We start from the raw sequence: 25,524 nt of genomic DNA, 5'->3' as shown, positions 1-25,524 counted from the left end.
GCTGGGGTTTGAAAAGCCCGCGCGCGCGCGCTATCAATCTGCATGGGTTCCTGGTCCTGGCTGGCCCCAGGCGTGGCTTGAAAGGGTTGTTGGGGGAGTGGCTTCTCCTGCGACCGTGGGAACCAAGCCCGCTTTGCGCGCGTTGCCTGCTTGTCGCTCCACCGGGATTCCTGTCTCACCCCCACCGCCAGAGCCGCTTTGCTCAGCTGATCCATATTACTGGGCTTGGGACCTCTCGAGAGCTCATCCTTCACCTCCTCATGCAACCCCAAGTAGAACGCCGCTTGCATTGGGGGTGACTCTAGTTCCCACCCCAATCTGTGCACCAGCATGGTGAATTTCGCCCAATACGCGCGAACCGTCATATTTCCTTGGCGTAAATTATGAAGTTCCTCCTTAGTCTGGTCCATATGACTATCGGACGAATACATCGTTTTCAAACCTTCTAGAAATAGTTTGACATTCTTCATGCAAGGATTCTTTGTTGCGATTAACGGTCTTAGCCACTCCCTGGCTGCCCCGGTAAGGTGCTCCACAATAAACGCTACTCTGTGCTCATCATCAGGGAACTCATCGTGGTGCAGCTCAAGAGCGTACACAATTTCAGTCTCAAAGCCCTGATATTCCCTCGGGTCTCCATTGAACTTGCTTACTAGGGTCCCGGCTCTCCTTCCTGGCAGCACTTGGACTTGGGGTGCCCCTCCCGCCTTGTTTTTCTCTGCATCCAGTTTGTTTTGGAGGTCTACCGCCACCGCCCTTAATTCCTGCTCTCTTTCCTGTAGCGCTCTCACCTGTTCCGCAAGTTGTAGCCGGTCGTCCTGGACCTTCTTAGTCTCTTCTTTAGCTGCCTTCAATTCCCCCTGCGCCTGCAGCGACAGCTGCTGCAGTTCTTGCTGGGCTTGCTCCGCGATCTGCCGCCATCTCTCCGCCTCTGACACGCTCATCCCGGCAACTCCAAAGTAGCCCAAAAAAGGATTCGGAGGTTGCTGTCACAGTGGCCGGAGTGGGCTACTTCAGAGTAACGACGCTACGCAGCTCTGCATTTTATTCTTTTATTGGTGCTGCGTATTTACAGTGCTGAAGTCATTGCTATTTACACGAAGTGATGTGGTCAGTCGGTTTCAGAACCTCCGAATGGCTTTTGGCGCGTCTTTCTCCAACACAAAAGCTTTGGCAGACCCATCCTCTTTCCCCTCCTCTTTCTGCGTAATTCCGGAGTTGGGGGGATGGGTCTCCCCCCCTTATTCACCCCTTCCTGTCCCACCTGGGACCCTGGCTCCTCTACCTTGCCTGAGCCTCGGACACGACTTCCTGCTTCCCCACTGGAATCGGAACTCTCCCTGCTTTCCCCTGTGCTCGGGGGTGGGCTTGAACTCAGGAGGGGAGGGACTTCGCGATATCCCCTGTCCCTCACACTTACCCTTTAGAATTTTGCAAGTTTCTGTTTAATTGTCTTTTGCCCATTTGAAGTCATTCGCAGCTTGAAATGACCTGGTTAGAAAAACTCCTTCCTAATTAAGGTGAGGGTAAAGTGAGTGCCATGCCATCTTCTTCCCTGCTACCGTGTGTGTTGGACGGTCTCACGGTCTGCAGAGATGTAAGAGCACATCTTTTAACTGGAGGCAATTTCGGGAACCCAATGAAATAATGCTTATTTGTTATAGGCTGTAATAACAGTACAATTGTATTTGTGGGTACTTCTTAATTTCCTGTGACAAAATTTTATCAAAGCTCTGTGTGGTCTAATCCTATGCACACTTAGTCAGAAATCTCACTGAACTCAGTAGGACTTTTTGCTAAGTCAAACTGGGTGCAGTTTACTTCTGAAGAAACATCCTTGACTGACAGAAAAGGTGAAAAATGTTGCTGGCTATTTTATCATAGCTGCCAAGTTCTCCCTTTTTAAAGGGAAATTCACTTATGCTGAATAGGCTTCCTCGCGAGAAAAGGGAAAACTTGGCAGCTATGATTTTATTGGTACAATCTTACTGATAGGCAGTTATAATGTATCTGATGTGCTGTGACGTATTCCTGATACTGTACTAGAAACAAATAATCATGCTGGTATAAATGGAAGAGTTGTTTATTTAATCACCACTCTTCTTATTTTCTTCCTTGATTCAGTCGGGCACTCACTCACTCACTCACTGGGTGATTCATTCAAGCCAACACTTCCAAGGAAGCAATTGTGAAAGTGCAACCTTTGATTGTGTCACTAACTATGCTAACTCAGAAGGGGGAAGCTCTGTCAAGAAAGGAAAATCCCTTAGAAACTGTCACACACACAAATTGGTACTGTATAAGGAAAGGGTATAAAAAAGTTGTTTGCTAAATAGCGAGACAGAGAAAAAACAAAAAGGCTTCAGTGCAATATATCACTTTCACTTTCACACAAATAACTAATTAAGGGCAATAATGACAATTAATGGTAATAATAATGTATTAATGGCAATGATTTTTTAAAAAACTACTTTTATTGAAGAAATGAATTTTTAAACAATACAAATTACCAATAACATAGCCAATTACAATTTTCCCTCTTTTCCCCCTCTCTCCCTCCATCTCCCACCCTCTAAGGACTTCCCTCAGCTCCCCTCTCTGATTTGTTTGTACATATTCTCTGCATGTTATGAAATTGTACATATCATTGCCTTATCTATCCTATGTTCTACTAATAAATTGTGGGTGTTTATTCAAAACCTGCCAAGGAGTCCAGATCTTTTTAAATGTCTTTTTAAATAGTTTGTTAAAAGTTCCCATTCTTCTTTGAAGTCACAGTTGTCCTTCTCACATAGTTTATATATCAACTTTGCCAACTCCGCATAACTCATCAATTTTTCTTGCCATTGTTCTTTTGTTGGGATTTCCTCATTAATGGCAATGATTTTAACCAGTTTGTGCAACTGCAGGTTGACTTGTGCACCTGAGAGTCATGGACTCTGATAGGAGTCATGTAAGATTAAGAGAAACTGTTGTTAAGTGAAAAGAGAGATGTTTCTTTAATTTCAGGCTATCTGTGTGGTTCAAATCACTAATCCTGATTTATGAGGCTGAGCCAGAGCCAGGACAACAGGCACTGTGTCTTATATAAGGTTCACTAGCATTGTAAATGTGCTGTAGTGCTGAACAAGACTTGAACAAATTCCCATGTAAAGGTGTGCTAACTGTCTCTCTTACACTCTGCTTCTGCACCTAAGTGTTCATCAAAAGAAAATGGGAATGTGCGAGGTTCTAGAATACAATTCTGAATGACATACTGCACCAAATGTAATATACTGTAAATTAGCTGCAGAATGTCATGTTTGGGTTCTGCTTCATGGCTGCAATTTAGGAACACTTACTTGTGAGTAAGCCCCACTGAATTTCCAAGTAAATATGGAACAGGGGTAAAACTGCATATGCACTAAAGTGTTGAGAGAGGATACAGTGGAACAGCATATTGGGAAACCCAGCCAGATGGGTGGGGTATAAACAAACAAACAAACAAACATTTGATCTAGAGCATGTGGGCTCATTCCTGGTTTTGAGTCCAATGGGGAGAAAGGGGGCAGCAGATGCATAAAGTGTTTGGCATATCTCCCCCCACCCTCCATGCATCAACCACTTTGGTATGTTAAGTAGTTTCATCTTGGCTCACATTGAGTTCATTTGGACTTCTGTATATACTGTTAAGGCTCCCTGATAGATACATATATTTATTTTACCCTCACTCTGTAGCTCAAAAATGCTCCTGGAGCAGCTTTCAAATAATCAGACTGTTATAGATGTATGGCACATAAGGGATTGAGAGAGAGGAAGGGATATACTACAAGGCTTTCCATGCTGCTAGTCACTTTGATTAAGTATTCCCTCTGACTACCAGTTGTTGGCTCTCATGAGCAGAAGACTGTTCCTGCTCTCATGCTCTGCATGTTGGCTTCATGTAGATAGTGCCTGGCTGCTGTGGGAACAGAAGGCTCCTTGGTCTGATCCACACAGCCTCTAGCTCTTCTTGATAGGTAAAGGTAAAGGGACCCCTGAGCATTAGGTTAAGTTGTGACTGACTCTGGGGTTGCGGCGCTCATCTCGCGTACAGCTTCCAGGTCATGTGGCCAGCATGACAAAGCCGCTTTTGACGAACCAGAGCAGCACACGGAAACGCCGTTTACCTTCCTGCCGGAGCGGTACCACATTGCACTTTGACGTGCTTTTGAACTGCTAGGTTGGCAGGAGCAGGGACCAAGCAATGGGAGCTCACCCCGTTGCGGGGATTTGAACTGCCGACCTTCTGATCGGCAAGCCCTAGGCTCTGTGGTTTAACCCAGTGTTTCTCAACCAGTGTGCCTCCAGATGTTTTGGGACTACAACTCCCATCATCCCTAGCTAGCAAGACCAGTGGTCAGGAATGATGGGAGTTGTAGTCCCAAAACATCTGGAGGCACACTGGTTGAGAAACACTGGTTTAACCCATAGCGCCACCTGTGTCCTACCTTCTTGATAGACTGGAATGGAAAGAGTTCAAGGAAAGGAGGAGCCAAAGCTTCCTGGCCTGTCACCTGAGCTGATGTCAAGGCTCTGCAGCCCCACCTTTTCCTCTGCTATAGCCTGGTAGAATGGCTGCCTCTACGTGAGGCAGGAACCTGGTGATTAACCTTTTTTTATTTTGTTCCTCATGAATGAAAACTTAAGCATCACTTCTGAGGGAAGTGAAAACTACAGTTAGAAGCTAAGGCTATTTATTGTACAGTACTCAAATTGGCCGTGGTCTAGGTATGTCCACCTTCTTTTCCTGACTGGTGTCCTGAGCTTGTGGTTTTGCAGTATTGCATGAATATTCCATATTCCATTTGCAATCACAACAGATTCATACAATGCCTTGTATGGGAGACTAGTGAAACATCTCAGGTGTGTACTGCACTGGTGCAACATGAAAACTCATATTGCTGCGCTGCTTTGAGAGCCTTTGTATTTGGTCCCATCCATTTAAAGAAAAGAAAAAAGACCTAAAGAAAAAAGGGCATGGACGTTGTTTTTTTTTAAATAGTAAGTGCCATTTATTTCCATTGCAATATAGGACCTCCCAAGAGAAAAGAAATCTGAAATGCATATTTTATTTTATTTTTCAGTGGTGCATTTTCTGAAGTAGTTTTGGCTGAAAACAGGACTACTGGGAAACTATTTGCAGTCAAGTGCATCCCAAAGAAAGCCCTGAAAGGGAAGGAAAGCAGCATTGAGAATGAAATTGCAGTTCTGAGAAAGTAAGTATGAACCATGTTCTTCCATTATGGTTGCCAGAACAGACATCTGGGATTGTCCTCTAGGCCACTTTATTGGGATCAAGATGGGGCAACATGCCAGGATTCAGTCCAGCAACTGATTCAGAGTAAACTGAGCTGTTTTCCAACTTACTTATTTTTTTTTGGAAAATATCTTGTTTTGCTGAGCCCAGTTTCAAGTCAAACTGGGTCACCCTGGCTTGTCCACCACTAGTTCAGATCATGTAATTTGCAGTTTTCCAACAATACCTAAATAAAACCCAACCATTTGGGCGGGGTATAAGTAATAAAATTATTATTGTTGTTGTTTTTATTATGTGAAGTCATGGCATGTGTGTATGTAAAAGCCACCATTGTGAATTACCAAATGTATTTAGTTTCTTTCTTGCACTCATAGCAAATTTATCTTTTAGCCTGCTTGAACAATAAATAGACATTTTGGAATATAATATAAAGGATCATATGTGCCTAATGCCAACACCTGTGCAAAGTGTTTGCCATAATGGTGAAGCTCCACTGAAATGTAGGGTTTTTTGTCATGTTCTGAAGGGCCCTTTGGCCAATGGCTGTGAGGATCTTCAGCTTTATAACCATTTCTTGTACTTCTTTTCCCAAAGTGTGACTTGGTAGAGGAGTACATAGAGATGTGAGAGAGGACCAAGCCCAACGCCCTTCATCACCTCCTCAAACTAGCCCTCTCCTAAAATTAGTTGTTGAGTGCACCAGCATTTATTGCTGCCCTATTATTTTCAGCAGACTGGAGGAGGGCAAATGTCCCTATATTCAAACAAGGGAAAAGGGAGGACCCAAACAATTACCGCCCAGTCAGCCTGACATCAATACCAGGAAAGATTCTAGAGCAGATCATTAAGGAACCAGTCGGTGAGCACCTAGAAAGGAATGCTGTGATCACTAAAAGTCAGCATGGGTTTCTGAAAAATAGGTCGTGTCAGACTAATCTGATATCATTTTTTGACAGTCACAAGCCTGGTAGATGAAGGGAGCGCTGTGGATGTAGCCTATCTTGATTTCAGCAAGGCCTTTGACAAGGTGTGCTATGATAGTCTTGTAAAGAAGCTGGTAAAATGTGGGCTAGAGACAATGCTACCATTCAGTGGATTTGTAACTGGCTTACTGACCGAACCCAAAGGGTGCTCATCAATGGCTCCTCTTCATCCTGGAGAGAAGTGACTAGTGGGGTGCCACAGGGTTCTGTCTTGGGCCCAGTCTTATTCAACATCTTTATAAACGCCTTGGATGATGGGCTTGAGGGCATCCTGGGCTTGAGGGCTAATACCCCAGAGGACAGGATCACACTTCAAAATGACCTTAACAGATTAGAGAACTCTGCCAAAGCATACAAGATAAATTTTAACAGGGAGAAATGTAAAAACTATGGCCAAAAAAAATGAAAGGCACAAATACAGGATGGGAGACACCTGGCTTGAGAGCAGTACATGTGAAAAGGATCTAGGAGTCTTGGTAGACCACAAACTAGACATGAGTCAACAGTGTGATGCAGCAGCTAAAAAAGCCAATGCAATTCTGGGCTGCATCAATTAGGAGTATAGCGTCTAGATCAAGAGAAGTAATAGTACCACTGTATTCTGCTCTGGTCAGACCTCACCTGGAGTAATGTGTCCAGTTCTGGGCACCACAGTTCAAGAAGAATACTGACAAGCTGGAACGTGTCCAGAGGAGGGCAACCAAAATGGTCAAAGGCCTGGAAACGATGCCTTATGAGGAACGGCTTAGGGAGCTGGGTATGTTTAGCCTGGAGAAGAGAAGGTTAAGGGGTGATATGATAGGCATGCTCAAATATATAAAAGGATGTCATATAGAAGAGCGTGAAAGGTTGTTTTCTGCTGCTCTAGAGAAGTGGACACGGAGCAATGGATTCAAGCTACAAGAAAGAAGATTCCACCTAAACATTAGGAAGAACTTCCTGACAGTAAGAGCTGTTTGGCAGTGGAATTTGCTGCCAAGGAGTGTGGTGGAGTCTCCTTCTTTGGAGGTCTTTAAGCAGAGGCTTGACAGCCATCTGTCAGGAATACTTTGATGGTGTTTCCTGCTTGGCAGGGGGTTGGACTGGATGGCCCTTGGGTCTCTTCCAACTCTATGATTATATTATTCCTTTGCCCCACACTCCTTCTGCATTGTTTTCCTACAGTTAAGAGCTAGACATATAGGTTCCAGGCCTGTATGCATAGCAGAAGCACTTTTCAACATGTGTTGCTAAATTTATACACATAGGTATGTAGGTATCTTCCTGCTTTCATAGGATTGCACATTGCCTACAATGTTCAGCTATGCTGGGAGGCTTTGAATTTCCCTAAATGTCTCATTTCTAAACAAAAACTCTTTTAACTCCTGCCTGGGCAATGTGAATGGTAAGATCTTTATTATTCTAGGAGTATGTGACTGCATACAGTGCTGAATGCTGGCAGGCATTTGTAACATACATTTCGCTGAGCCTAGAGTCTCTAATTTCAGATCAGAATCTATGCTATTGTAATTTAAGTAGGTCAGTTACTTAAATGGAAAATATGAGATGCTATGTCCTACAATGGAGATGGGGAGAAAATCTTTGAAGCAGCCTATCTGTATCTAAGGCTGTGTCTTTAGCTCTGGTTGCAGGCTCATCTGTGAGCAACAGCTCTACATAATTTGCAGTGTGGCTTGATTCAGTGGTAATATGTTGAATGTACAGCCGCTCCATGTGCTACAGATATGTGCTAGTACAGTCAGAGCATCAGTCGATAAGGGGGATTTCCCAGGATTGCATTCTCTAAGGGCTTGTCCACACCTACCTTTCACACTCTGCTTTCCAAGAATAGGTCTGTGCTTTTTTTCCCGCCTTGGAACTTTCCTCATTAAAACCTGCTCTTTAAAGCTGAAGTACAACAAATGGCAATTGGGGCTTTCAATTTGCTCCGATTCTGGGAATGTGATGTTAGATCTAGGCCAGGGGTGGCCAACCCCCAAGAGACTGCGATCTACTCACAGAGTTAAAAACTGGCAGTGATCTACCCCCCCCCCCTTTTTAGGGTTCAAGTGAAAGTTGTTGAGTTTTTTCAGGGAGGAGGTAAAATGTTGAGCTTTTTTTAGGGGAGCCACAGTTGTTCAGCTTCTTTGGATCTACCAGTGATCTACGGTAGACATCCAGTGATCTACCGGTAGATCACGATCTACCTGTTGGATATGCCTGATCTAGGCTATTGTTTTTCTGTATTGTTTTCCAGTTGTTTCCTTTGGCGTTTTTAATTTGCATGCATTAATTTCTTGTAAGATGCCTTAGTGGGGGACGCAGGTGGCGCTGTGGTCTAAACCACAGAGCCTAGGGCTTGCGGATCAGAAGGTCAGCGGTTTGAATCCCTGCGACGGGGTGATCTCCCATTGTTTGGTCCCTGCTGCTGCCAACCTAGCAGTTCAAAAGCATGTCAAAGTGCAAGTAGATAAATCGGTACCACTCCAAGCAGGAAGGTTAAACCACTGAGCCTAGGGCTTGCGGATCAGAAGGTCAGCGGTTTGAATCCCTGCGATGGGGTGAGCTCCCGTTGCTCGGTCCCAGTTCCTGCCAACCCAGCAGTTCAAAAGCACGTCAAAGTGCAAGTATATAAATAGGTACCACTCCAAGCGGGAAGGTAAACAGCATTTCTGTGTGCTGCTCTGGTTCGCCAGAAGCGGCTTTGTCATGCTGGCCACATGACCCGGAAGCTGTCTGCAGACAAACACTGGCTCCCTTGGCCCATAGAGTGAGATTAGCACTGCAACCCCAGAGTCATCCGCGACTGGACCTAACGGTCAGGGGCACCTTTACCTCTACCTTTAAGATGCCATAGCTGGATATATTGGATCCACAAGGTATTTATGTTATTAATTTTAAGTCTTTGTGCATTTTTAATTCTTAATAGAGTTGGACAGCCCCCACCCTGTATCACTTTTCTAAATCTTATTACACCATGAATAATCCAGTTTCACCTGTTTCCACAGAGAAACTGAAGTGAATCTGTTGAAATTAAAAGGGACATTCATCAGATAAAGTAATAGAAAGCAGCTTCAGGCTCTTTTAGTCCAATATGAAACTAGACAGGAATAATAAATAAACCATGTTTAAGACAACAGAGATATACATGATACTTAATATTGTGGAGACCTGAGAAGTATATATGCAAATACTAAACACTCAAAGAGGAAGGAAGCAGCTGGAGCCCACTATGCCTGTCAGTCACAAGGCTTTGTGCAATAGCTTTCTATACTGATCTTTTCTCCTTTTAACTACATGGTGTGATTGGGAGCCCTACATTTTCAGTGGTCCTTATCCCAGAGTGAACTCTGTGTTCCTGGGATGGAGAATCTGCGGCCGCCAATGGTCAGGGGTGATCTGGAGGGCGACAGGTTATATGTTTGCCTCCCTTGCCAAGAATGCACAAGCAAGCCCAGCATACTCTGCCCACTCATAGGTGTGCCCACTTGCTTGCCCAGTCCTGTGGTAAAGGTAAAGGACCCATGGGCGGTTAAGTCCACTCAAAGGTGACTATGGATTTGCGGCGCTCATTTCACTTTCAGACTGAGGGAACTAGCATTTGTCCACAGACAGCTTTCTGGGTCATGTGGCCAGCATGACTAAACTGCTACTGGCACACAGAGGACCGTGACGAGTGCCAGAGCACACAGAAACACCATTTACCTTCCTGCCACAGCGGTATCTATTAATCTACTTGCACTGGCATGCTTTCAAACTGGTTGGCAGGAGCTGGGACAGAGCAATGGGAGCTCACCCCATCGCAGAGATTCAAATTGCCAACCTTCGATCAGCAAGCCCAAGAGGCTCAGTGGTTTAGAGCACAGCGCCACCCGCTTAGGAAGACAACCATACAAATGACTGTGCCAGTCCTGCTCTTTGAAAAGGAAGCTTCGGGACATGTCAAGTATTGGGATAATGTTTTAGCTTTTGCCTAGCCATGTATTCTAGACCTCTGCTGTGATTTCTGAATGGTTTAACCTGATCTGTGTTGGGGTGCTGTAGTAATTTTCATAGCTGCCAAGTTATCCCTTTTTTAAGGGAAATTCCATTATGCTGAATAGGCTTCCTCGCGAGAAAAAGGAAAACTTGGCAGCTATGGTGATTTTTGCAATAAAGCCTTAATTGAGCTGAAAGTCTCAGTACAAGTGGGAGCCAAGAGACAAGAAGTGATGTTGCTGCTTCCCTGTGGCTGCAATGAGAGGAAGGTTGCCGTGCACTGAACAGACTGCAATACATCTTGGCTGGTCACAAAATGTTTTGTGGAATCCTGAAACTGTTTACAGTCTACAGTATAATTATGCCATTTACAAGCACACTGATGATTATATAAGACTCCTTGTCAAGAAACTTTAAGACTGTCGTATGGACTAATGGCTTACCTGGAAGCTTGCTAAAACTTGGCTGGATTGCAGAGCCTGCTCAGTCATTGCATTCCAGGGATAGTTTTGGGCTTTCTCTGAGTCTCAGATTCATGTGTAGTTTTCTTCCTCTTAGTGGAGAGAAAGAATTGGAATATACTGTGTATTTGAAACAAATAGAATCTTTTGTTAGCTCTTGTTTCCTGAAAGACTTATAAGGGTGTTTTGTGTATGGGTGATAAGGTAAAGGTAAAGGACCCCTGACAGTTAAGTCCAGTCGCAAACGACTCTAGGGTCATGGTGCTCATCTTGCTTTACTGGCCAAGGGAGCTGACACTTGAGCGCAGACAGTTTTTCCGGGTCATGTGGCCAGCATGAATAAGCCACTTTTGGCGAACCAGAGCAGTGCACAGGAATGCCGTTTACCTTTCCGCTTGGAGTGGTACCTATTTATCTACTTGCACTTGCTTTCGAACTGCTAGTTTGGCAGGAGCAGGGACCGAGCAACGGGAGCTCACCCCGTCGCGGGGATTTGAACTGCCAACCTTCTGATCAGCAAGCCCTAGGCTCAGTGGTTTAGACCACAGTGCCACCTGAGTCCCTGTATGGGTGGTAGTGCATTTGTACATTGTATGAGTTTTGCATACCTTTTGAATTCTCTGACTAAATGTTATGTAGCATTCCAGATGTGTATGAACTTCTCACAAGCTGTAATTCTCCATGACAACGTCTATTGTAGTCACCGAAGAGAGGTTCCTATCTATGCTTTTGTGAAGGGAAGGAGAGTCCCATTCATCTTATAAATAACTAGCTGGCCTTGCCACCCGTTGCTGTGGCTCAGTCTGTTAAATGGAGCCTCAGAGTCCCCCTTCAGACCCCCTCACCTTCAGAGTCCCCTGTTTTACGTGTATTATGTTTGCACAGGCGCATCCCTGTGACTCCCCCATCCTGTTCTGACCCATGACCTATCCCGCCCCCTCCTCCCCCCAGCCCCCACCCAAACAAGCCCCCACCTCCACTTGGCCTAGTCTGGAAAGCTGCTTAGTCTGCAAAGCCAAGCCGAGATACAGTGGAGAGTGAAGCTTTCCTAGGTGCAGTACAAGTGTAGCCGTCGCTAGAGGGCACTGTTGTGGAATTTCTCCTGCGCTCCCAGCATGCACTTTCATCTGATTTGTGAGTTCTGAAACACAGGGTTTTGGGGTTTTTACCTGGTGTAGGTGACAGGTCTTTGAAAACAGTATGGGCTTGCTCTCGTAGTCACATTTGACTTTGTGTCCAAATTTGAACGCAATCGGTCAAGCGATTTCGTTGAACATTGGAGACGAACACACACACCCAGTTTACGTTTCTATAGCTATAGATTGGCAACTAATTTGTCAAACAAGGAGGATCACCCTCCCTCCCTCCCTGGTGAAAAAGGGTTTACCTTGTTTCTTTGCCAGGCTGGTATGGGAGTGTTTTTCCCTTAAGGGAAATGAGCAAAACAACTTCCATGGAATTTGTTTCTCAGAATGATAGGGAGTGAGGAAACATTGGTTGAATGTTTGACGTTGCCAAGTAACTTACTAGTGTTAGGGTGCAGCTGTCAGATTGAGTTTAGAGTTCCAAGTTATCAGAAGCTGACATTGCGTCATTGCCTCCAGCGTCACTGTTGAACAAACTGCTTAAGTACTGATCCTGGACAACAATGACTACAATTCAGCTGAAAGTTAAGCATTCTTAACCTTTTATTTCTGGGTGCTTCACTCTTATTTGAATTATGGTTGATGCTTATACAACTAATAATATTCAGAGCCCAAAGGGGGGGCAGAGCTGCTGTGTCTCCCAGACAAAAATATATGAACCCCTATCTCACTTTGAAGACTCCTGCTTGGAAGAAACATTTGAGAAATGTTAGAAGGATCTAAATCGTAAGTATAGTGACATTTCTCAAGTGGGATCCTTGCACATCCCCTTCCTGGATTCCCAGAGAAAATATTAAAGCGGCCTGTTTTATATGTTGTGGGTGTCACCTGCACATTTGGTAGTGGCATTTCACCTTTCCAGAATGCGCAGGATACACAACATTTATATGACATACCAGCTGGCCCGGCCACGCATTGCTGTGGCTCATCTGTGTGATTCCCCCCACGCTGTGCCGATCCATGACGTATCCTGCCCCCCGGCGTATCCCTGTGATTCCCCCCACCCTGTTCCAACCCATATCACACCCCCTCCTGCTCCCACCCCCAGCTCATCCCTGTGACTGGTCCCACCATGTCCTGACCTATCCCATCCCATCCCCTCCCCCCAACCCCCACCCTGGCAAGTCAGTTCCTCCATTCGGCCTAGTCTGTAAAGGGGAGCCGAGGTGCTGTTGAGAGGGAAGCTTTTATAGGTGCAGTACCAGTGTAGCCACCACTAGAGAACGCTGGTTTGCAACCTGCATGCATTTTCGTCTGAGTGGTGTGTTTTGAAACACGGGGTTTGGGGTTTTTTACCTGGCACAGGTGTGACATTGAAGAGAGAGTTCCCAGAAGGACATAATAATAATAATAATAATAATAATAATAATAATAATAATAATAATAATATATTTGTACCCCGCCCATCCGGCTGGATTTCCCCAGCCACTTTGGGCAGCTTCCAACATAAAATAATATACAATAATCTATTAAACATTAAAAGCCTCCCTAAACAGGGCTGCCTTCAGATGTCTTCTAAAAATCTGGTAACTATTTTCCTCTTTGACATCTGATGGGAGGGTGATCCACAGGGCGGGTGGCCACTACCGAGAAGGCCCTCTGCCTGGTTCCCTGTAACTTGGCTTCTTGCAGTGAGGGAACCGCCAGAAGGCCCTTGGCAGTAGGCACTCAGTGTCCGGGCCAAACGATGGGTGTGGAGACCCTCCTTCAGGTATGCTGGACCGAAGACTCTGAGAAAAAACCAAAGTTGTAGCATGAGAAAATGTCGGAGCACACACTTTGAGCCAAGCTGGGCAGTTGAAGAGCATCCTTAGAAAGTGGAAAGAAAGCTCTCGGGTGACTGCCAGGCTTCCCCACACATAAGCTGAGATGGGTGGAGAGGAGACACACGAGCTGCTCTAAAGACATTGTCCTCTCCACACTTTGAATATTATTGTGATTTTTTTATTATTATGCAAAGTTGCTTTCTCATATGTGCACAGGTTTGTGCTTTATTTATTTATTTCATTTTAGAAGAATTTATATGCTGCTTAATCGAGAAATTGCTAAGCTGTGTACATAAAAACAATATAAAAGAATAATCAAATAAACAAAACAAAGCCAGCAATAGTTTTAAAAAAAACAAGCATAAGTAACTAGATTATACATCCTGATAGGCTTTATGAAACAAAAAAGTTTTTAGTAGGTGTCTGAAACTAATAGGCAGAGAGGTCCAAAACCCCAAACGTGAAAATGTGGAGCAGACAAGCATGTCCTTTTCATTGTGCATATATGATGATTTGTGCTCATGATGCTATTGGAGCTGTCATACACAATCCCACTTTCAAAACTGCACCTGCCGAAGCTTGGGGGAAGTCCCTGGTTTATTTCCAGTCAGTGCGCTTCCTATTGGAATCCCATAACTTTTTATACCACAAATGTTCCGGTTTATTTTTGTCCTGCTTTTGTTGCATTATAGCTCCTCTGGCCAGCAATACTGTGGTGACATTGAGGAAGCATCACAGAACAAACTAAAGCAGGATAAATCCATCACTAATGCAGAACACACTCTCAGCAAAGCAGCTAAGAGTAGAAGTTTTGTAGATTGAAACACTCAAGTATGCACAAAGGGGCAAAGCAATCCCTTAAGTAAAACGATCCCAATCCATTAAGAGATTTAAATACTGATACACTATATGCTAATGTACTACATGTAATTATATATTGTTGATGTGGGCCATAGGTTCCTCACTCAGTTGGAAACCTGGATTTTGTGACTGGGTGGGAACATAAATTAATTGACCAGGGAAGGGGAGAGTTAGCTTGGGGGAAATTTCCTTGTTTTGCACAAGGAGCTGAAAGCTGCCCAGCGTGGCTGGGGCATAGCTGCCAAGTTATCCCTTTTTTACTGGGATTTTCCCTTATGCTGAATAGGCTTCCTCGCGAGAAAAGCGAAAACTTGGCAGCTTTGGGCTGGGGCAGCCCAGTCAGATGAGTGGAATATTATTACTACTAACCATTATTATTATTATTATTATTATTAGTACTCTCTCCTCACAAAGAAACTGACCTTTAAAGCTTTCCCTGAAACTTACAGGGTTTTGTGTGTGTGTGTGTTGCTGCAAAACACTCTCAGGCTTTCCCTCCCCTCCAACTCAGTTTGGTGGCGACAGAATGATTCACTCTGAGGGCCAAACACAGTGGGCATAGGATAGTAAAGGGTCATTCTCCACCAGAGATCCTTGTTGTCATGAGAAAAGCTGAAACAGGCTTTTGGATGAGAAAGTCCACTTAAAAGCAGGACTCTTTTCTTCTTACTCTCAAGCTGATCAAGCTGTTCTCAGGCTCCACAGGTATCTCATTGACCTTCACAGTGTTTTGGAGGTACTTCCACATGTCTGAACTACCGGTAACTATGTTGTGCAATATATTTACAGTGTAAGAATCATTCTCTCTCTCTCTCTCTCTCTCTCTCTCTCTCTCTCTCTCTCTCTCTCTCTCTCTCTCTCTATCTATCTATCTATCTTAGGTATTCTTTTCCCATTCTGTGGACTAGGGATGGTTTGCAAGATGGGGCAACTTTCTTATTCAGATTGTGGCCCGAAAGTACAGTTTTCCACACTCCTGTTGTGGGTGATCAGTTTCTATCATGTTCCCAACTTACAGCAATAAATTAATAACACATACCTTAAAACCAGCATAAAACAAAACAGTGAAAAAATCTTAAAACATCTGCATATTTTAAAAAGTCAGGATTTAAACACCCACCCACTGAAGGAGACCACAGATAAGCAAAAGCAAAAAGCCTGGCAGAAGAGGAATGTTTTTGCCTGATTGCCTGGGGAGAGCATTCCACAAGTGGGGAGCCACCACTGGAAAGGCCTGTTCTCCTGTTGCCGCCCTCCAGAGAAGAGCCTCAGATGACAATCACAGGGTCTGGGGCAGTTCATTTGGGAAGAGGTGGTGCTTGAAGAATTGGGATCCCAAAAAGTCTGTAAACAAATAATATAAATACTCTTCAGTAACATGTATAGAGATGCTGTGTCCGGTTGTGGCCAAGTTGTGGTTGACATAATGTGCTGTGGAAACACAGTTCATTGCAATGAGTGTCACCTATTCTGCACATCATCTCTGCTCATGGGGCAGCCTCTCCACCTTACTTCATCCAGTTAGGTTTCTAATAGGGCTTGGGAAATGGAACTAGTTTCTCCTAAACTCATAAAACACCATGTTCATTCTGCGCCCAGTTTGGGCCCACTTTCATAGAATCATAGAGTTGGAAGAGACCACAAGGGCCATCCAGCCCAACCCCCTGCCAAGCAGGAAACACCATCAAAGCATTATTGACATATTGACATATAAGGAGACTCCACCACACTCCTTGGTAGCAAATTCCACTGCCGAACAGCTCTTCTTAATGTTTAGGTGGAATCTTCTTTCTTGTAGTTTGAATCCATTGCTCCGTGTCCGCTTCTCTGGAGCAGCAGAAAACAACATTTCCCCCTCCTCTATATGACATCCTTTAATATATTTGAACATGGCTATCATATCGCCCCTTAACCTTCTCTTCTCCAGGCTAAACATACCCAGCTCCCTAAGCCGTTCCTCATAAGGCACCGTTTCCAGGCCTTTGACCATTTTGGTTGCCCTCTTCTGGACACGTTCCAGCTTGTCAGTATCCTTCTTGAACTGTGGTGCCCAGAACTGGACACAGTATTCCAGGTGAGGTCTGACCAGAGCAGAGTACAGTGGTACTATTACTTCCCTTGATCTGGATGCTATACTCCTATTGATGCAGCCCAGAATTGCATTGGCTTTTTTAGCTGCTGCATCACACTGGTGACTCATGTCAAGTTTGTGGTCTACCAAGATTCCTAATTTGAGCCCAGTCAGACCCCACTGTCATTAGGAGGGCTACAGGGGCTGATGTTTCATGCTTATTCTTCAGCTTTCGGTCTGCTCTGTGTGACCTGCAATATAATCTATATTCAATTTATGACACTGTGTGCTTCTTTTATTCCATACTGCTTCCTTCACAACACAATTATTCTTCCCAGTTCAATTCAGTCAGTTTTAGTTTTGTTTTACAGGTAACCTGCAGTATAGGCAGGGTTTGGTTCCAGGGGTCTGCATGCAAAATCACGAAAAGTCAGGAAGCTCCTGAACTGAACCTCCCCATACAAGGTGGAGGGCTGCTTTCTGGGCTTCCTTGCCACCCCCCCCCAACATTCCCAGACCCTTGAGGAAGCAAGGGGCGGAGTGGTAAGCTTCGTGGCTTGCCATATTATTATTTCAAAGTTTCAGTTACATATTTCCTTAGATAATTAACACAGATCATTCTCAAATGTTTATATGGTTGCAACCTTTGAAACTGCAACATCATGGCATTACAAGAGGTGGTGATTCAGATATTCAAAGGTTTGGAAGGTGCATGTAGGGAATGCAATTTAAGCAGCTCTCTGTGCCCTCACCGTGTTGAGCAGCAAGCAATAATTTTTTTGCTACAATTCTATACACTTTTACCTGGAAGTAAATTCTCAGTGTTACTCAATGTTCTTACTTCCAGGTGAGTGTGATTAGAATTGTTGTTGTTTAGTCGTTTAGTCGTGTCCGACTCTTCGTGGCCCCATGGACCAGAGCACACCAGGCACTCCTGTCTTCCACTGCCTCCCGCAGTTTGGTCAAACTCATGTTCGTAGCTTCGAGAACACTGTCCAACCATCTCGTCCTCTGTCGTCCCCTTCTCCTAGTGCCCTCAATCTTTCCCAACATCAGGGTCTTTTCCAAGGATTCTTCTCTTCTCATGAGGTGGCCAAAGTATTGGAGCCTCAGCTTCACGATCTGTCCTTCCAGTGAGCACCCAGGGTTGATTTCCTTCAGAATGGAGAGGTTTGATCTTCTTGCAGTCCATGGGACTCTCAAGAGTCTCCTCCAGCACCATAATTCAAAAGCATCAATTCTTCGGCGATCAGCCTTCTTTATGGTCCCCCTCTCACTTCCATACATCACTACTGGGAAAACCATAGCTTTAACTATACGGACCTTTGTAGGCAAGGTGATGTCTCTGCTTTTTAAGATGCTGTCTAGGTTTGTCATTGCTTTTCTCCGAAGAAGCAGGCGTCTTTTAATTTCGTGACTGCTGTCACCATCTGCAGTGATCAAGGAGCCCAAGAAAGTAAAATCTCTCACTGCCTCCATTTCTTCCCCTTCTATTTGCCAGGAGGTGATGGGACCAGTGGCATGGAGGAAGTTTCTGTCAAAAGAGATTCCAGCTAAACATCAGGAATAACTTTCTGACAGTAAGAGCTGTTTGACAGTGGAACAGTCTCCCTTGGGAGGTGGTAGACTTTCCTTCTTGAAGGTTGGTCATCTGTCATGGATGGATTGTAGCGAGTTGGACTAGATGACCCTCAAGGTCCCTTCCAACTCTACAATTATTTGATTCTATGATTCTGATTACGCACAAATGTCATCACTTGATGCTACCATCAATGACTGATGAACATACATGTATAAACCAGTATTGAGGCGGGAGGAGGCTTAAATGGTTTCGGCACATGCATTACAGCAAAGAGAAGTGGGTAGGTTTCTTCCAGTACATTTTTGCATGTAAAAGCTTCCAGGCTCAGTCCCCAAGACATCCTGTTAAAAGGACCTTGGTTAAAAGGACCTTGGTTAAAAGGACTGCTGCCAAGTAGAACATGCCATCTCTGGTTAGGTCAATCTACCCCAAACTGGTGCCCTCCAGATGTTCTGGACTGCAGCTCCCATCACCCCATGACCATGGGCCCTGCTGACTGGAGCTGATGGGAGTTAGAGTCCCACATCAACTGGAGGGCACCAGGTTGGACAAGACTGGGCTAGGTGATCAGTAGTTTAAGGCTACAAGGCAGCTTCAAATATTCAGCCAATGCAAAACTTTTTCATTGTGGAAATTACAAAATAGGGACAGTCCTCTAGTTGGGATGCCCTGTCTAATTTTACCTCTCTATAGCCACAGGCTAGAGAATATGTTGAATATTTGTTATCTTGTTTATTTGCTTTTGAAAAGTCAGGTATAGCTTTGTGCTGGTTTAATAGAAACAGGTAGCCTAGGAACAAGGTTGTGTTCTGCTTTGCATAATCCAAAACAAACACACCTCTAATTATTTCTTGATTGATTTATTTCACATGTAGGGATGCAGAAGCAAATAATTGCATTGGGTGCCACACCCAAACCAAAAAAGATGACAGAAGAAAAATGTTTCCCAGTGTATCATTTAAAAACTTGGCTGTTGTACCTAGCTACCTTTGATAGCATGTGATTATTTTTCTTAGCACTCCTTTTATTTATCCAGAATCATTACTCATGTACCACCTAAGCAAGTTTTCGAGGAGTTGGAGATGGCGTTTATAAGTGGTCCATGTTTCACAAGCATATAGTAAGGTTGGTAGTACAATAGCTTTGTAAACAAGCATTTTGGTTTCCCTGCGAATATCCCGGTCCTCAAATACTCTGCACTTCAATCGGGAGAAAGCCGCACTTGCAGAGCTCAGGCGATGCTGGATTTCGGCATCAATGTTGGCCCTTGTGGAAAGTTGCCTGCCCAGGTAGGAGAAGTGATCGACATTTTACAACGTTACACCACTGAGTTGGATTTGTGGCGCTGCAGAGGGGTTGGTTTGTACTTGTTGGTGCAGCACTTGGTTTTTTGGATGTTGAGTGATAGGCCAAGCTTTTCATAAGCTTCTGCAAAGATATTTAGGATGGAGACAGTGCCTGGAGACAGTGATTTGGTAAGCCTCCAGTTGTCTTAATCACACATTTCAGCCAATTCATCATCTCAGCAAGAGCAGTTTTCTTTTTCCATTTAGCCCGTGTGCTTAAAATTTCAGGGTCCACTGCACAGTCTAAATCATAGCTGCCAAGTCTCCCATATTCCCCGGGAAACCCCTGTTTTTCCAACTGTTTCCCGCTGGCAGCCTGGATTTAAAAAATCCCCGTAAATCCCACAGATTCTTACCGGCCCGGGGAGGCTCCTTCTGCACATGTCTGGAGTCTCTGGACATGCGCAGAAGCGATTTCTGGCACTGCGGCCATTTTTGAAATGGGCAGAGAATGCGTAGAAGCGACTTCTGGTGCTGCTCTGCCCAGTTCCAAAATGGCCGCAGAGCGACTTCCGCTGCCGCGCCGCTGCCAATCCCGGATTTTTCAATCTGGGAGTTGGCCCCCAGGCTCTAAATCCCCTGAGCAAATGCTGACGAATGAAATTTAAAGACATTTCTTGACAAGCCACAATTACAGAGAGTTGGAACAAAATAAGAACTTTGGAGATTAGCTGCCTTCATTACAGGGGATTGTGTCAGGTGGCAATAAATAATATCCCATGGAAAATTGGTGGAGAATACTTAATAAAAGCCAGCTCACGAAGGAAGAGAAATCCACAGCCAAAGCTGGATAAACAAAAACCCCTCCCAAATGTAGCAGGTGAAATAAAATGTGCTGAGTCACGATTAGATCGGTGAAGGATTTGCTTAATTTAAGAGTATTTTAACAGCTCGTGCCAAAAAATTGCAATGTTGCCAAATCTAAAATCTCTTTCATTAGAAGTGTGTTTATATATGTAATGAATGATAGCTTCAAATCTACTTCCCCCAAATTCTGTACTGAATATGTAAATCATAGTTCTGCACCTTCATTTTTCACCAGAGCAATAAAGTGGATCACATTTATATGAATCACATGCCTGATTGGTCTGGTGTTAATTGTGTTTCTTTCTTCACACACTCAAACCCTCTCTCTGATGGAGAGGCATGGGTATTTTGCTTTTTTGTTTTTGTTTTTGCTATGCATATCTTATACCTATGCTGAAATAAAAGATTCCACAAATTTGAAAACTTGGGAAACTGATTTCATTGAACCCCCTCGCCCCTCCGCAGTTGGAACATAGGGGAATGGCTGTTGCATACAGCAATGTGAACCAAAGTTTAACTGAAGCCTTATAAGAGAGTTGCGCTCATGACCACCAAAGCATTTGAAAGATGTGCATGATCCGCCCTAGGTGCCATCTCTGAGGGGGGTGACAAGCGGCTGCAGCGGCGGGGGTTTCCCACCGCTGTCCGTATGATGCTCAAGCAGCAGTGGTGGCAAACCAACTGCAGCACAGGCACAGCACCACTACCTACTGTGCATGCGTAGCGCCGCTACGTACTGCAACGCGCATACGTAGCACACGGGGCGGTGTGCTGATGGCGCCGCTTGAGCACCGTACGGACGCCGGTGGGATCCCTCTGCCGCTGGGAAGTTTGCCCCGCCCCCGACACCCCACACTGGGTGCCGGTTAGCCTTCCTTTGCCCCTGCTTCTGTGCCCCCTAAATCTGCTCTGGATTTCTGAATCTTGCAACATTCAGCTTCACTGGGTGTCCACAAATTCTAGTGTTATGAAACATCAGGGTAGCTGAAGTTCCCCATTACTGCAACATTTCTTATTTGGATGCACCCTTGCTTCCGTTCCTCATCTCCCTGAGCATTTTGATGAGGGAGACATGATCATGTCACAAGTACTAAATGACTCTTGAGGACTAGTATCACCACCGACAATGATTCTGTGGAGGACATTGTGGGATAGGTGCTCCTCATGCACACAAATGTTGTATCAAAATGCCAGCCTGTGCCTCTTCCCATCATTTAATCCAAATTTATCCCTTCTGGGGGAAGTCTGCTAGTTTTTATTATTTAAACCAAAAACCTGTTGTCAGTGACCCTGAAATATTTGCCACCTTTTAACTCCATCCTTAACCTTGCCACACAGCCCTTGCAGGGTATTGTTAACATGTCTTTGTAGTCGGTTGATGATGAACATCTTGCATGTCCAACGGTCCATCAGCCTGTCTTATTTCATTAAGAGAGAGATAGAAATTACATAGTTTATTAACACAACATCCATTCTTAGTTATAGCATGATTTCTTGGCCCACCAAAGGGGGAGATTATTTTATCAAAGGACCCTCTGTGCACCAGTTCCAGCGCAGAATGCAGCACTCTTGCTTATTTTGGGCTTCCTTTAATAACTACCATTCATTCTAAATACCTTGAACCAATGAGATGCAATGGTTAGGGAAAAATGAGTCACTATGTGTGAATTACAAGTGTGACTTAAATATAGCAAAGCTCCAGAATCTGTTCTACATTTTTGACCAATTGCTGAAAAAGTCACTGATGGGATGGGAAATTAATTCTTTGCTAGGTAAAAGGTAAACCACTGAGCCTCTTGGGCTTGCTGATCAGAAGGTTGACGGTTCGAATTCTTTACTTTCTTCACTGCCACTCCTTCCTACTTCTCATTGTGGGAATGTAAACCAGGAGTAGTCAAGTCACAACATTTCCTAGAGTGACCACATGGAGGGACATCTGACCAGGTCAGCAGTGGACTTCCTGCCACTGATCTGGGACGGACTTCACATGATTGGACTCCACATGTATATATTACTTTTTCTAAGCAAGGCTGCCTTCTGAGATTGTGCTGTTAACTCAGGATGTCTCGTGAGTAAACTCTTTCATGCTTTTAAAGGGCTCTGTGTTGTGTCTTTTCTCTTAAGAGGGATTCAGAGGAAAAGTACCAGGAATATATATATTATTCTAGAGGCTTTAGCAAGCCTGTGCAACCGTTTCTGCTTGTCTCAAAGGGGAATGTAACTCTGCTAAGTTTGAAGCTTACTAACACAAGCTAGGATAGGATATATTAAACAATATCTCCACACGCCTGAACATTCCCACATTCATGAACAAAATCTAAATCTCAAAGGTTCAAGTAAGGCCACCATTCTCCTTTCTTTAAAATATACTTATGCTTCATTGCCATCAAATAACACCTGCTTCCACCAAAGTGAGCCTAATTGCCAAGAGAGTTAATACTGTCCTGCTGATTATAACTTTGATTATTTCACATGATAAATGCTTTGTTGTTTTACATAATGTCTTGTTCATTATTTATTTAATAAATAAGGCAAATGCCTCCATAAAACCGCTTAAAATATAGCCAAACTAATATCAATGCATTGTAAACAAACATCATAAAAGCAATGTAAAAATATATAACACATTGGAATAATGTAGCATAACAGCTGCATTTGAAAGAAGAGATGGATAAACATCGTTGTGAGAGGCTGAGAGCAAGGGAGAAAGGGCAGAATCATCTGAGGGAGCAGGACACATGCTTTGTATTGCATAATGGATTGTCATAAAAACTGAGTAAACTTAGAGTAAATAATGAATGCAATCAAAGTATTGCAGAGCTGGAAACCTCTTTGCTTGCACAGCCCATGAGAAGTTTGGGCATCCATGTTTTTTTACTGGGAGCTAATTGTGGTTTGCTTTCACAGAATATTATTTCTTGGGGCCTTAAAGAATGTTGTGAGCATATTATGCACTTCTGTTACTGTGCTTACCTGAAATTAAAATAGCTTATTTCTAGATTTTCTGATTGCAAAATTCTGAATAAGTTCAGCAAATCTGACTTGGCAAAACCTGCCTGCTTCTGTATACAGAAAGGGAAGTGAATCGTGTCTGTCCTGACACTCTGTTGTTCTCTGGGGTTTGTTTATTATTATTTTCAGCTGAGATGAAGGGCGTTTTGTGGAGCAGTTAGTGATCATCAGTGTTAGGAAAATACATAGTGTGATGCCTGCATTTGGAAATACAGTTCTATTCCACCTTTCAGTATTGTGTCGTGAAGATCAATGTGGCTGGATTTCATTTTCACAGTTACATTAAAAATTTTGCGCATATTTAACAATGGAACTGCCATAGTTCTCCACAGCGATTCATGTTCAAGTCAACAAGGTATGAGTCAACTAGCTTTGGGGAATCTTGTGAATGTTGGGCGTCAGATAAGTCTACATTGTTTAGAAAAGAAAATCTACTTGATATGTCTATGAAATACTTCACCTCTCCTCTTCCTATTAGCTTCAAGTGAATCAATAATAGTGTAGCAAGTAGCTATGTGAAATTTGTCTCTAGGATGCTGTGCTGTTTTCCCTGCGCTGTCATCATTTGCTTGTTTTTCCCTGATTCACATGTGGTCTTTGTAGTCGGCATCAGGCAAGATATATTTTGATAGGTCTTCAAATTTTTTGAAATAATTCCTCAAAGGTGTAAGTCATTGGTTGTCCACCAATGTGCCGTAGCACCCTGAGGTGACTTGAACATTCAGGGGACCCGGCAGCTTTAACTTGTAGCCCATTATCTTCCGGCATCTCTCTCTCTCTCCTGCCCACCCCCTAGTGGCCATCCTTCCTCAAGTCCTCCTCCTCCTCCTCCTCCTCCTCCTCCTCCTCCTCCTCCTCCTCCTCCTCCTCCTCGCTGCCTCCCAGAAACGTTCCAGATTCCGAGTCTCTTCCCCCCTCCCCACCGCTCTCCATTTCTTACGTAGAGGCTCCTTCCACAAGCTCAGGGCAATGTAGAGTGCAAGTTCAGGTAAGCAAGCAATTTCTGATGTCAGTAGGGTTGCCAGACTCAATAGAGGACAGGACTTATGTGCCTTTAATTGCCCTGCTCTCTTTTGAGTCTGGAAACCTTAAAGAGAAACCAGCAGACCCTTTGTTTAATTTCCAAGCAAAGGGTCTGCTGGTTTCTCTTTAAGGTTTCCAGACTCAAAAGAGAGCAGGGCAATTAAAGGCACAGACGTCCTGTCCTCCATTGAGTCTGGCAACCCTAAATGTCAGTTTATTTTTGATACTTTATTTTTGGAATGGTTAGGATCAGATCTAAAATGGCTGATCCTCTTGTTGCTTCTCCCACTTTCTGGACAATGAAATTGTCTGCAAGGCCAGTGAGGAATCTGTTTGACCTGCTAATGATTGACAGATTGACAGCATGCGTTTTCAAATCCAGTTCTTTTCTTCCTTTCCTTTTTTTTTTGAGAGAGAGTTTGACTTCTGCAGAGAAGGTGTTGTAAAATTTCATTCTACATTCTACAGCTACACTTTCTAATGCAGCCACAATCTTTGAGTAGAACTCCAGAATTGCACTTGTTTCCTCTGCACATGCCTCCCAGAAAGTATTATAAAGAGATTTCAATATAAGGTCATTGCTGAAATATGGTTTTCCCCATGATGACTAATGCTTTTAAAAAAAATCAGTTGTCAGATTCAAAAATTCAAAGCTGCCCTAAGCATGTGCTTAGTCTGCCTATTGGGTAATCCAGTAGTGTGCTTACCCCAAGCATGAAATTAAAGCAGTTTCTAGGTACATGAAGAATTTACGACTGTTTACGGCTGCAATTTGTCCCACAGGAAAAGCAAGGGGTGAGATGGCTAAAGATAGCTTTGTCATGTATAATGAGATAAGAATCCAAAGTCTCTATTCAGACCAGGTCTCTCTGTGGTTTTAAGTTTGGTGATAAATTGCAGTTCAGCAACTTCTCTTTCCAGTCTATTTCTGAAATTCTTTTGTAATAAGACATCTACTTCAAGATCTTTTATAGTATGTCCTGGGAGACTGAAGTGTTCTCCAATTGCTCCAGTTTGTCTTAATTAATATTCTGTTGCTTACAGCTAAATGGTTTCTCGCTTTGGGATTAATGCAAATTAATTGTGCACACTGGAAATTGTTTGGTACTGCTTAAGCAGTAATCCCAGAGAGGATTTGCATTTGAGGAGCTAATTAGATGGCAGTTTGTGGTACCTCTCTTTTAAAAAGTCATCACCTAAACAGCAAGGACTCTTGAACCATGGGGATCTGT

General features: G+C 43.9%; 1 protein-coding gene across 4 annotated transcripts in view; it reads left to right on the top strand.

The window, feature by feature from the left end:
- Nucleotides 1-25,524, top strand: part of CAMK1D (calcium/calmodulin dependent protein kinase ID) — a 163,240-nt gene that overhangs the window by 76,961 nt on the left and 60,755 nt on the right. For all 4 annotated transcript variants that reach the window (XM_060279482.1, XM_035127659.2, XM_060279483.1 and 1 more), the window contains one exon: nt 5,106-5,237. In XM_060279482.1, coding sequence (XP_060135465.1) covers nt 5,106-5,237 — 132 coding nt within the window. The remainder of the gene's footprint in view (nt 1-5,105; nt 5,238-25,524) is intronic.

Source organism: Zootoca vivipara, chromosome 10 (genome assembly GCF_963506605.1).
Source record: "Zootoca vivipara chromosome 10, rZooViv1.1, whole genome shotgun sequence".
Lineage (NCBI taxonomy): Eukaryota > Metazoa > Chordata > Lepidosauria > Squamata > Lacertidae > Zootoca > Zootoca vivipara.
This window is presented reverse-complemented; position numbering and strand designations above follow the sequence as displayed.